General features: G+C 50.5%; 1 protein-coding gene across 3 annotated transcripts in view; it reads right to left on the bottom strand.

Moving 5' to 3' along the window:
- The window catches only part of LOC112548358 (neuronal PAS domain-containing protein 2-like), a 61,709-nt gene extending 48,622 nt beyond the window's left edge, over positions 1-13,087 (bottom strand). The window contains exons 1-5 of one of the 3 annotated variants that reach the window (XR_003092142.1): positions 12,876-13,087; positions 11,208-11,300; positions 9,958-10,165; positions 7,478-7,948; positions 2,416-7,112 (exon numbers count right to left, since the gene is read on the bottom strand). Coding sequence is in view for 1 of the 3 variants with exons in the window: in XM_025193910.1 (XP_025049695.1) it covers positions 7,778-7,948; positions 9,958-10,165; positions 11,208-11,300; positions 12,876-12,979 (576 nt within the window). In the remaining 2 variants the exon portion in view is untranslated. Of the gene's footprint in view, positions 1-2,415; positions 7,113-7,270; positions 7,949-9,957; positions 10,166-11,207; positions 11,301-12,875 lie in introns of those variants that run through there. The other 2 variants (XR_003092143.1, XM_025193910.1) reach the window with 2 other exon arrangements.
- Positions 13,088-13,093: the final 6 nt, after the last annotated feature.

The raw sequence follows: 13,093 nt of genomic DNA, 5'->3' as shown, positions 1-13,093 counted from the left end.
CCGTGGATTGGATTCTTATCCCCTTTACACCAGCTTTTAGCTCTGCTCTGATAGACGTTTACCTGCAGTGACTGAATTCCCTGGAGGGTTGAAGGAAGCGTGCATGTTTCTTAGGGTTGTACCCTTAGTTCGCTTTGACTGACTGACTGTCCAGGGGATGCTCTTGCTTTGTCCTGGGTGACTGAGTGCGGCATCTGGCCCTGTGTGTCTCCCCCTGCCTCGGTGGAGGGAGCCTGGCCAACAAAAGAGATATAAGCCTAGTTGATGGAGTGGAAGCTTTTCTTCCATGGAGCATCTGCTGGGAAGCTGCCTGTCCTAGTAAGTAGACCCAGGGTGACCAAGCGTCTCAGGCACCCTCCTTTGAAGTTGCGCAGCAGATGTAGCAGATAGGTGAGTCTGCTCCTTAGAGCGTTGCCTTTACAATCCTTCCTGATGATGCAGAAACGAGCCTAGTCTGCTGTCCCAGCCCTTGTGAGGGACTGACTGCATCTCTTTGTCGAAGTCCAGTTGTCTCATTTAGAAGGGCATCGGGCTCGGCAGAGGCTTTGGCAGTGGCAGAGTCCCTGACCTGGAATTATTAGAGGAATAATAAATTCCCTCTGGAATTTCACCTGATTTTCATGAGCCAACAAGTTCAGTGTGATTTGTGCACTGGACAGGGCCCTTCGTTAGGTGCAGGGCAAAATGTCTTCAAGGTCTATCGGTAAGCCCTGCGTGTCTCCGGTAGCTTTCCCCTGGAAGGGGAGGACATGCTGCTTGAACAGCTCACCAGCAGAGAACGAGGGAGCTCAAATAAAGCGTTCCCTCGCCCCGTTCCAAATCAAGAAGCACTGGGACGATGCTATCAGCTGTCTGTCTCTTGCCAAGAAGTAGGGAAATAGGTTGTTTTCCGTATAAAAGGGACACTGAGCTGGAGAGTTCAGCAGAGACGTGGCTTGGTCGTACTCACAGTTTATTGCTCAGGCCGTTGTCAAGTAGAACCAGGTGCTGTGAAACCGCGAGCGTGCTTTTGAGGGCAGGGTAAGGAGAGGCTCATCCCTCCATGGCCTGACCTGCTGTCAGTATGATCTGAGCAGCCCTTCCTCACCCGCTGGGCAACACGCTTTGGGGCCATTGCCATGGTGGTTGTCACATAAAATACCTTTCTAAAACTGGGACCAGAAACGCCAAACGTGCTAATGTAAGGGACTGGCTAATGCAGGGGTAGTGTGTCCCTTTGCCCTCCCATGTGTGTGACCTGGAAAGATGCGTTGTGGGACGCTTGGATAGACTTCAGAAGTTATAAGAGCAGCAAGGGGAAGCAGCATTGCTAGGCTGGAACCACAAAATCAGTCTGGTAGTTAATATTACCCCATCGTTTCTTGGTGTGTGCAAAAGACTGAGGGGAAAGCAGAACTTAGGATTTCCGTTGCTTTGAGACTGCATATTTCCAACTTGCAGGGGGACTGTTATAGCACAAAGTCAAATGTTTCCAAGAAGTTAGGGACGGCTTTGACTCAGAGGCCACAGAAGAAAGCCTCTGAGTTTCACGCTGCTCTTCTCTTAGAGGAAAAACAGTAACTTTTACTGTTCCATAGCTAGATGCAGCTCCTGAGTGTGGCTGGTATGGTTGGCCAACATTGCAACTAGGAAACGTGTGTTTTAGCTACATTATTAAAAGTTCATCACCCTGTTGTACTAAACAAAATACTGCAATTTAATTGCAGTGATTTGGATTTAAAAAACACAGAACTAACAGCCTTGTTTCAGTTTGTTTGCAGAGAAATAAAAAGTATCTCGTCTTTTTTGCTACCGTTCTATCATCGAGAACGTGTCGTACGTGTGTGTGCGCTGGCACGCTGGCCTGTTGTATGCTGTACTGTAAGCAGCAGAAGCTCTGTAAATCTGATGGGATATCCAATAAACTTGTTTCACAGAAAGTCTGTGTTGGAAACCTTATTTTACTTCCTCGCGTGGCCTTTCAGAAATCTTCAGGTTTGCCGTGGGGTTTGACCAGTCCGTTTTTTGCAGTGTTAGGGATGCTGGAGATGCTAGAATTAAGACGTCGGGACCTGATAAGGGGGGAGGTGGGGGCTAGGTAACTTGCTTCTTTAGGAGACTTGCCTCTTTTCCCCATTTAAAGCCAAGTCCTCCTCTCTCAGGCAGGTTTGTCTCCCTCCCAGTCAGGCAATATCCTCCTTTCCACCAGCCGCTCCTGATCTAGCTCTTTTCCCTTCTACCAGGAAATCCCAGCTTGTCTTGCATGTTATACCCGCTTCTCCTACAGGTGTATGTATGGATGTAAAGATGCCATAAGCCCATTGCTGCCCTCTGAATCCACGTTCCTGCACGTTTAAGGACCTCATCTACAACCCTGGAGAAGAATTGGGCAGGACCCAAGCTATAGAGTAAAGAACACCAGCACGTGTAAGCGGTCTTAAAAGTATACTTTTATTTTTCTTCCAAAATACTATGTACAATCTGTTTAAAGCTTGTCAAGATGCAACAGCTGCCATCCAATGGAGCTGCCCAGGGACGCATATTCGAGACAAGAATAAAATCTGTCCTGGGTTCGTCTTCATAAGACATTTCCTTTTTTCCATTACAAAATACTTTTAAGAATAGGAACATTTATAAATTCATCTCTATTTGACATCATATAAAATAGAACTAATATTCATATTCAATTCTAGCCTTTTTTACATGGAATATGTTACAATATGTACAGTGACATTTCACTATGTTTTTTAAACTTTTTAAATTTTTTTAATTTTTTTACCTTTCAGGCTATAGCTTATATGTACAAATACGCTAAAAGTGCAAGACTTAGATTAAAGCTGCCTGTGTTTGCCAAGGTTGGGGATTGCTTGGCCTGTCGGACACGTGCCTTGGAAAGCCTCGCACTGCACCCCTTCTGCTGTACGCGTCTCAGCTCACCTGGAGCCAGCTCCCTCGGTTGGGCGTAGTCAGTAGCGATCCCACAGGCTGAGTCCCCAGCCGGCGGGGAGAACGTGTTTGCCACTACAAGCATCCTCTGCGTGTCCAACCCCAGCTACACTCACTTCCTAACACTCCACAGAAATACCGGGCGTAGCTAACAGAGGTAATGAATCCAAATGACCCTGAAGAGAGTGGCTCTTTATTCATATAATTTTTTTTTTTGAGAGAGAAGGGCGGGCGACAGGACCTTAGGCCACATCCCAAGGTCCCGATTTATCACATGCCCAGACCCAGCACCCTGGGAGTCAGCGGGAGGCTGCCTGAGTAAGGAACCATGCAGTAACGGAGTAAACCCTGAGAAGGGACCGCAAGGGCCGGCCCTCCGGTGATTGTCTGAAAGCGCTGGCTCCCACGGCCGAGGCACTTGCTGCCTGTGCCTCTCTCCAGTGGGGTGACAAGCCAGGGCTGTGCCCGGTTGCTGGGTGTTTGACTGAGGGCACGACCATGCAATGGCATGAAGCTGAAGGGTCATTGTTCTTCCGTAATAAAGTGCATGTCTTCAGCGAGGCCAATCCAAAAAAGGGGCTGTGGTTTCCCTTCTCCAGCAACCCTCATTCTAGGACCGCCATTCCCCTCTGCTTTCCCTGCACCCTTACGCTGCCTGATGACACAGGTAGCTCCATCAACAGCCCCATCCACTGCAGCTGCACCCAGGGGCAGGGGACACAGCACACGGCCGTGATGCCAGCCTTGGGTGCACAATTCTCCCAAGCAGTGCTCTAAAAACAGGCAGCTGTCTTTACTTTGCCCAGCTATTCTGCAAATGCCTTACTGAAGACAGCCAGAGCCCTCTTTGTGCTCCTTTTCTACTCACTGTAAAGCTAGAAGTGAGGCTTGAGCCAGGCCAGAGACGAGACCTTCCCCGCAGCCACCAGCGTGTAAAGTTAGAAGGCAGGAGCCTCTTCCTAAGAGAAGAGTCTGCACAATGCCTTTGCCACCTTCTTATTCTGCTAAAACAAGGCTGCGTTTGTGGGGGGGGAGAATGCAAAGCAAAGAGACAAAGCAGATGTAGAAGAAAGTGGAGGAAGGGGATTTGGCTGTGGTAGATGATCCCGATCCTCCAGGCACCCCCTCCCTCCACCTGAGCACTGCAGGACGTGGGAGCTCATCTTGGTACAAGCCTGTTGCAGCAGCCTGCTACTTGGTTCAAGCCTAGACATGACTGAAAAACAGCTCCGTGGGTGTCCAGCTTTGGGCAGGGTGCTGGCGGGAGGAAGACGGGGAAGTTACAAGTGGAAATGGGGAGCGGGGACCGGGGAACTCCTAGTGCCCGGTTCATGACTCACTCATTTCAGCAAGAGGAGAAAAGGAGGAAAGCCCCAGGAGCATCGCTGTGGTGCCTGCTGGCCTGGACCCCATCGGTTGTGCTATGGCAGGTGTGCTCTGGTTCCCCACAGCTGACAGGCAGGCCAGGCGCATGCTGCCCCAACAGCCAAGGCAAACCCACTGCTGGAACAGGCACGTAAGGCCTCATGGCCCTACCCCAGCGAATGGCAAAAGGGGCGGACAGGGACGGGGAGACTAGTGTTTGCTCTGATGTGCACAGGGTGGAAAACCTGCCACAGCAGCCGGCTGCTGCTGTTCCCAGACAAGACCCCCCGCCACGCTGCCATCCTCCAGAGCGACCCGAGCAGGAGCAGGAGGCGAGGGCTGTACCCCAGCCACAGGGGCAAAGGGCTGCGCTGGTGACTTTCACCCCTTGAGCCACTGACAGCAGCAGCAGCACAGCGGTGACGCACACAAACCACTTCTTCTTTTCCCTCTGCACGTTCCCTTTCTACCCTATGTGATTACTGAATGCTAACAGTGCCCCATGCAAGCGCCTCCACAGGGGTGCAGACAAAGCCAGCAGATCGCAGCTAGGACCACGAGGAGGCAGTGGCAGCATGGCCTAAGCACGGGTCAGCTGCTTTTCCTGTATGGCACATGATGGCCTCACTGTAACCACCAGCTGAAGGGGTAAGCAGTCGGGGGCAGTTTGCACATTGGATTAGCCCTAGTTCAGGTGTAAGGCCAAAAGCAGCTTGATGCTTGTGGCCATGGACAGTCTCTGTCTGGCACCAAAGAGCGCGCAAAGTGGCACTAACCTGAACACCCGGCCACCGCTCCACCCCACCTGCTGCCAGCCTCATCCCTGGCACAAGCCCTGCACTGGTAACTCACGCTCACACTAGCTAGCAGGCAAGCTTCACGCCGCAGTGCCAGCCTGGCCTGCAGGTGTGCCGGGGGCTAGAGGACTACATTAGCAGGGGGGAGCACGGTCAGACTTGAACTGGGGAGAAGTGGGGTGGGGTGGGGTCAGACCCAAACTGGGTGTGGGGAGAGGGGTTTCTGACCCAAAGCCCGGGGGGGGGGGGGGAAGCGGGTTTGGACCTGAAAGTTTGGGGAGAGTGCGGGGCTCCGCCCCTGCCAGCCTCCTTCCGCCCCCACTTCCTCCATCGTTCTTAATGGGCAATTTGCATGCGTGTGTGTGTGTGCGCACGCGTGTGCCTGTGTGTGCATGCTGCCCAGCCTGACTCTCACACACATGGCCTGTCCCGTGTGCATAGCTGAAGGGTAGGGGTGGGTTTCAGGGGTGAGGAGGTGGTGGCAAACACCCTGGCAGGCTTGAAGACTAAAATGCAATCTGACCTTCTCCTGGAACAGTTTTAGTGTCACTGTGACTGGTGCAGCCCGGACGCATGGCTGAGCAGCAGTCGCTCATGCAGAGCTGGCCTGGGGACGGCTCCCTGGCTTAGCACTCTCCTACCATGGTGCTGGACTCCCTTTGTGGGTGCATCTGGCTTCAAGCGAAGCCTTTCAGTGTCGACCCACCCTCCCCTTGGGACCTGATCCAGCAGATGAAGGGCAATGTGAAAGCCTGCATGTCCCGCTCGCCCTGGGGCAGTGACAATGCCAATGGGACGAGCACACGTGCAGGGTCTGTGCAGGTGGATCTGTTCCCTGCTCTTTCAGCACTGAGAGGTGAGAAGCCCCAAAGCCCCATCTGCCCCACAGCAAACAGCGTTGAGCCCAGTGCTGAGGCACACTCGGGTGACTCTAGACCTAGCCCACGCTCCAGTCCACATCATCTCCATGCCTAGAGGCTGGCAACCAGCCTGGATGCTGAGACTCTTGCTACAAAAGAGCCGCAGTAGAACAGCTCAGCGACGGGAGGGCAGACATAGGTTAGCAAATCACCTTGCCCACAGCTTTATTCCATCCCCCAAGCCATAACATTCATCATTACTGTGCAAATCAGGCACAAGATACCATCATGTTTCCTTCCTTTAAGGGAGGTCCCACGTGTTATCCCAAAACAGGTGCATTAAGGGCATAAACGCTCCCTCTCTTTTGAAGATGGGATCTAACTGCGCTCAGCTCTAGCATTCAACTACTATAGGAAAAAAAACCAAAACCTCCAACCACGTAAATATTCATTTTCCTTTGGAAAGACACAAACAGTAGGGACACTGCTATATACTCACTGAGGAATACACATCTGTTTCCGTTCATAAATATAAACATATCGTTATAAAGTGACAATTTACAAAAATACAATTTATTGCTATCCCTCTGGGCCCGACCTCGCATTTGTGCCTTTGTCAGTATAAACGTCAGCTTTGCCCGACTGCAACATGAACCAGCAAAACCACAAAGTTTGCTGTCATTTGATTGTTTTTTTTTTTCCAGGTGTAAGGAAATGTGTACAGCAACATCCATCGGGGGTGGGGACAAAAAAACCCCTGTAAAGTTTCTTCACTGATACCCTGAAAATTATTTGGCTAAAGGGAATAGAAACACAGAAATTTATTTTCATGTCTCACCCAGAATTAAACCTGATGCATTTCTCTTACTAAGTGTGATGTGAGCTGGTATAACAACAGTAAGAAATTCAGGCAGAAGTGGTGTCACATAAATTAGCAGCATTATCCAATCATCTAAAAAAAAACAAGGACCGGGGCTGAGGTATAGGAAGAAGGGAAATAAAATCCATTGTTGAAGTATGACAGCAAAACGAATTATCTACATGGTGGGTGAGTGGTATCCTGCAAGTTGTTACAGTGTGTGCGCGCGCGCGCGCGCATGTGTTTTCCAAACGCTGGTCTTCAATTCACAGTGACTTCCAGCAATATTTAAACGGAGCATCGATGCTATGAATTGAAAAGCTGTTCTCAGTTGCAAAGTGACCGTTGTGGTGACCTGATAAAACACACCTGCAGCTAGAAAGCCATCTTTCAGCTCACGTGCATTGCCACGCTGTGCACCTATGGCTTCGTACCTGCCACTAACTGCCGCCTCCCCCCCTGCCACTAACACCCACTCTGACTGTTTTTGCTTGTGGCTGTTCTCCTCCCTAAGCAAATCCTTTGGGTGATCAAGTGTGTACCCGCTTTTGTCCATTAGGTTTGGCGGGCAGGAGCTCCACACCCTACTCGTTGAGTCCTCCCAATGCTTTTTGCACTTTAAGTATTAACCCATCTCTACAAGACAAGCTGCAGGAGTTCAGGCTACTCACAGTTTCGAGTCTTCTGTCCTGCTGTTTAACAGATCCGCACTTTTCTGTGGCTGCTGGAAGTGCTGCTGTGCACCAGCGAGCACTGAACTGACTACGTGAAAATGCTGATCAACAAGACGCTCTTACAGCCCACCTGCCGGGCCCCTGGCCCAGGGTGCCACGCTTCCCTCCGGGCTGAACCTCACCCCTCGGGCGAACGAGGAAGGCCTCCTCTCCTTAGCTAGCGCTGTCCTTCCCCTCGCTTGTGCCCAGCGCAGCTGCTGCGACCAACATCATCCTCTCCTCTTCACCGCTTGGCTGTCACGGCAGTTGCATTTCAGGCAGGTCTTGCAGGTTGCAGGGCTGACCCTCTGCGTGGCAGGCTTGTTGCTGAGGATGGAGGAAGTAGCCCATGCTGTTCTGCTGGGGGAGGTGAGATGACTGGAAAATGCGCTGACCTTGACTCCCCTGGACTGATTCGGGAGTCTGCATCTGCAGAAAGAAAGCGTGACACTACCCCTCAGACCTGCTTCCAGCCTAGCCTCTTTTCTGCAGTTGAAAGGGCAGCTGGACAATATTATCAAAGAAATGCATGGTGTACAGCCTGTGAGCCGCGCACAACCACCCCGGAGCTTCAGGGCCCCCTTGAGTATCTGGACGCTGAGTTAGGATGCTGGAGACATCTGACGTACAGCTAGCTCCGGGCTCAAGCTGTGTGCGCAAATGTGGGGCAAGTCCTGTCCCCATAAAGAAGCACAGCAAAAGGCTACAGCCAATTTCCATGGCTATGGGCAGCTCCTGGAGCGTCCCCAGCACTCACTTGTAACCGCCTCCTTCTCTGGAGCAACTGCCGGGCAGTCCAAGCAGCAGTAGATCTACCAGCCAAACCCCAACCCCAAATGCAGGCAGGCAAAACTGGGTATCATGGCTCAGTGAACCCATGGACTTGCCCATCCATGCCATCTGGCCTAGGCAGCATTGCCAGGCCTCAGCCAGTTCACTGCACTGCACTGACGTTCTCTGTGGAGACAGCACCCCACCTTGCTAGGACAAACCCCACGTCCATGAACGGCTGTGAGATAAAACACGTGGTCTGTACAAGCAAGTCTCAAAAGGGCTGTTGTTCCAGACTGCTGCTGTCTCACTGTGTGACTGGACAAGTCATTTGACCTCTTATCATCTCTCATGCACCTGTCTTATACGTGTTGTCACTGATAATTTACCGGTGATTCACTGCCTCTGCAGCTATATATATGTGCATACACTGCCAGTGTTTTAGGGTCAGACTACATGTTGCATTTAGTCCATGCTAAGTCTGGGGACTGTTAAGCAGCATTAAAGTTAAAACATGCGGTGGGCTGTTGCATGTTAAGGGTGTTGCCTGCACAGCTGTGACGTGCCACGAGAGGACGGGTTAGGAGCCACAACACTTGAGATCTATCCCTGCTTGGTGGGTGGATGGTGCATCTTGGGATGCTGGAGGAATGCAAATTGCTCGCTCTATCTCCACAGAGCAAACTGAAGTTGCCCTAACGTGACCTGGGTAGCAAGGCCCAGAGTTAAACCTTGCCTGAAGTGGCATATCTTTGCTATGCTCAGAGGGCCCTTAGCACGAGTTAATGAGCTTTAATGTGAGGCTGCTTGTGTTTTAAGCACCCTTAGTCTGGTCTAAGTGTAACTTCACCCTTAGGAACATGACACATAGAACTAAACTGGGCCTCTTGGGTTATCGAGTCTTGCCCTGGCTACCACAGCCCTATCATATCATCCCTTTCATAAACTGATCAAGTTTCTCACTCTACTCTTAGAGATGATAGTATTTAATTACTTTGTCTTAATCCAGGCCTGCAGTTTAATTAGCTCAAGCTGGATTGGATCTCTGCCTGTTGCTTTACTACATACCAGCTTGGCCAGAGCAACCATTAAATGTTCCTCAGCCCACCCCGAGTCCCTCACAGAATGGAAACTATTTTAAATTATTAATTCCCTTCAGCCATTCCTTCTATCAGCTGGGTCATCTATGGGCATGAACCTATGAAGTTGTTCTTGAAAAGCTGCTTCCTCAAGAGCTTTTCGTTCTGAAATGATTAATAACTTGTATGAAGAAGGGAATGAAGAAGGTACAGAAAATGCTCCACGCTGGGTGACTTCAGAGGGCTGCGGAGCAAGGCCAGCGCTCCGAAATCAGGAGCTTCCTCGTGCTTCTTGTTTCTTGCTGCATCTCCGAGAGAGCTCACCTCACTAGGGGAGCTCGGTTTGAAACTCTGGCCACTTATTTTAGTGTCTAAAAGGGACTTGGGTTCCTTGGAAAATACAGTGCCAGCTTTGGGTGTCAACCAGTTTTGAAAACAATAATCTTATGGGCGACTGGACAGTCACAGGTCTATACTGACTAGAGCATGGTACAGGTAAAACGGAGATGGAGGAGGTCATGTACAGGATTTGGGCCACATCCGTTCCTCCCAAGCTGTCTGCTCAATGGTTATGAAACCCTCTCTTACCTGCAGGTAGAGATGATGCTGTTGGACTTGCTGCTGTGGCCACTGGGGGAGGTGAACGGGGGGATGCGTCTGGTGGGAGGTGAAGTTCGTGTGCGGGATCATCATGGAAGGGGAAAACGCAGGCGAAGGGCCAGGAGCTCTGACTGTGCTACACGTAACCGGTGGCATTTGTAACTGGGGAGGCAGCATCTGCTGCTCAGGAACAAATCTGCAAAAAGGAGGAAAAACACACATCAGTAGACTGTAAGCAAGGATTTAGCACGGGATTACGCACTGAGGGCTGGGGGTGTTAAAAGAGAATAAACCAGAAGATAGTTTGTTAAGCCACATGCAGGCTAGCACAACCCGAGGGCAAACCTGCCCTGGGCTGTATCCGCAAGAGCAGGCAGAGGAGCTCCATAGGGGAAGTCCTTGGGGGAGGACAGGAGCAGCTCATATGGGGAAAGCAGACTTCATTGCACGGTTGTATCCTATATAGAAACCAGGGTCATGTGACAGGTGCAGCTTAAATGCCAGGCAGATAACTGGAACACATATAAGCTCTTTGGAGCAGGGGCGACGTCTCCGTGGGCATGTCTACACGTGCATATTTACTGCGCAGTATGGGCAGCCGAAAAATACTGCACAGTATGGGCATGCGTCTATACATGCACACCTGTCCTGCACAGTAACTATGGTGACTTACACTGACTTGCAATACCTGAATTATGCAGGTATCAAATTTACGCCTGATTAATTACTGCGCAGTAATGCATGTGTAGACACCTTACTGCACAGTAACCTACTGCGCTTTAACGGCTGCTCGTGTAGACACCAGCCTAAAACCTGCCTACTGCACAGTAAATGCACGTGTAGACGCGCCCTGTGTATCTCTGTACACTGCCTAGGACAGCGAGGGGTAAGGCCTCTGGCAAAAGGCTCTCATTTTTGTGACAACTTTCCCTGCTTTTTGGCATCCCAAGGAGGAAGCAAAACCTGAATATTTTTGGTTTTCAAAAATACAGAAAATGGGTTTGGTTATTAAAGAGAGGTGGGAAAAATCAGATTTTTGTAACAGATTTAATGGAAACTAAAAGAGCAGCATTTCTACTTTGGTGAAAAGGTCTTTTCATTACAAACATTTCCAGATAATTTTTTAATCCAGCTCTAATGAAAATGTTCCCATAATTTTCATGGCCCTGAAAAGACCAGCCAGGTTTTGCACTCAGGCACGAGCCTCTGCAGAGAAAGCAGGAATAATGAAGACTTACTTCCCTTGTTGTCTCCCAGCATTGTTCTGTCCTGACTGACTAGTCCCGTTAGCACTGGGCATCATGGCTTGGATAGGCTGATCCAACAACATCCTGCAGAAGAATGAAACAATGACACGGTAGGTTTTTGAACCCGAAAGCTTGCTTAATAACTATTCTCCAACCATTTGGGTTGGTCTAATAAAAGATATCAGATTCACCCAAGGAACTTTGTCTGCCTATGTCCTTAGACCAACACGGCTACAACCTACACCCCTGCAATGGTCCATAAAAAGCACTTTTTTGTCACGTGTTCATATCCTTGTCGGTTAGTCTCAAGCACCGCATGCCTGTGAAAGCACCGCACCTTCACTCCTTCACTTTGCATAAAAGCTAATGGTTGTGCGCAGATAAAGTCCTGACTCGATCACCGACTGATCTAACGAGAACACAGACTGGAGCTGAAACGTTCAGTCTCTTGTGTTACAAATGACTAGCTGAACTTAACATCGGTGCAACAGGTCATCCTCATGCAGGCTGTTAAGGTCGGTCTTCTTCCTTCGGCAGGTGTATAAATTCTCTCCAGCTGGGATCCATCCACAGGAGAGTCCTGGAGTCTCACAAAGGTACGTGGAAGACTGTAAACGAAGAATTCAGGTACAGCCGAGGCAGCACAGATCCGAAAGTCTCCAAATCCACCAGAGAACCAGTTTCAAGCTGGCTTGGTTATGCCAACATGAACTACTGTCACTGCAGTGTAGACGTACCCTGAAGTAAGATGCAAACAGCTCAGCAGGTGCTGCACATTGGGAGGCACCGGCAACACTTCTGGTGTCTAAGGTAGCTGGTGTGCAGCTGGCCCAGGTACCGCCACACTTGGCTGCCTATAGGGCTGAGCGGGGCTCTGCTTTGAAAGTGTACTGGGCACAATCACTACTGATAGAAGGAGCCAAATCCATCTGGGAGTAGGACGGAAGGTTTACATGGCCTTCTGCAGATAGGAGGGCCTCCAAGAAACCTTATCATAAAGCACCTGATCAAGCAAGTACCTTTTAAAAGGAGCTGGGTCCTGAGAGACCCTTGCACAGCGAATATCTGCTGACCCTTCTCCGAGGACAATTTGTGGGGCTGGCCTGAAATGGGCTGTTTCCAAGGCACTTGTCATGGCTGGAGAAAGGCTATTCTGGAGCTCCCGAGCAATGGGGATCAAGAGATCAGAGGCTTCCACTAGGAAGGCAGGAAGTGCATCAGCTCAGCCGAGCGCTACGCTAATGCCCCTATCCTGCTTCCAGTGCACTGTGCCATGCAGATGTGCCCTTCATTTCTCCGGTCCCAAGAGCTCTGCTCTGGCTGACAGGAGCTGGGGAAACGGTACACACCTGGGGCAAAAAACTAGTTAAGTTACATGGAAAGTACATGGGAATATTGAAGAAAGAAAAGGGGTCCAGGCCTCCAAGGTGGTGCTAAGTGATATGCAAAACATGCCGTAAGGGCACTGCTTACTGACTTCCAATGCTCAGTCCCACAAGAGGAAACACTCATGCTTCACATACACTGGAGACATTACCAAAGCCTCATCCACCAGGCAGGGATGCTGGATGCACGGCTTGATTGCTGCCCGGCCCTCACAGACCAGTACCGTCCTAGCACACAGCTGTCAAGGGGATCCAGCATGGACCAGACTCTTACCTTAGGCTCCTATCTTGGCCATAGTCAGACTGTGGCTGCCTGTCACTAATTTCGGCTGGCATCTGAGTGGGAGTAGTGATGGGATGAGTCTGAGAGAACGCCATGGGGTTGTTGTAGAGGGGCACGGAAATGCTGGTTTGCACTGGCAGGCAGGTTGGCTGTGTCTGATTTCCTCTTATTACATGCTGCTGCTGCTGCTGCTGCTGTTGTTGCTGCTG

Source organism: Alligator sinensis, unplaced genomic scaffold (genome assembly GCF_000455745.1).
Source record: "Alligator sinensis unplaced genomic scaffold, ASM45574v1 scaffold438_1, whole genome shotgun sequence".
Taxonomy (NCBI): Eukaryota; Metazoa; Chordata; order Crocodylia; family Alligatoridae; genus Alligator; species Alligator sinensis.
The sequence above is the reverse complement of the archived record's forward strand: the minus strand, read 5'-3'. Positions and strand labels throughout refer to the sequence as shown.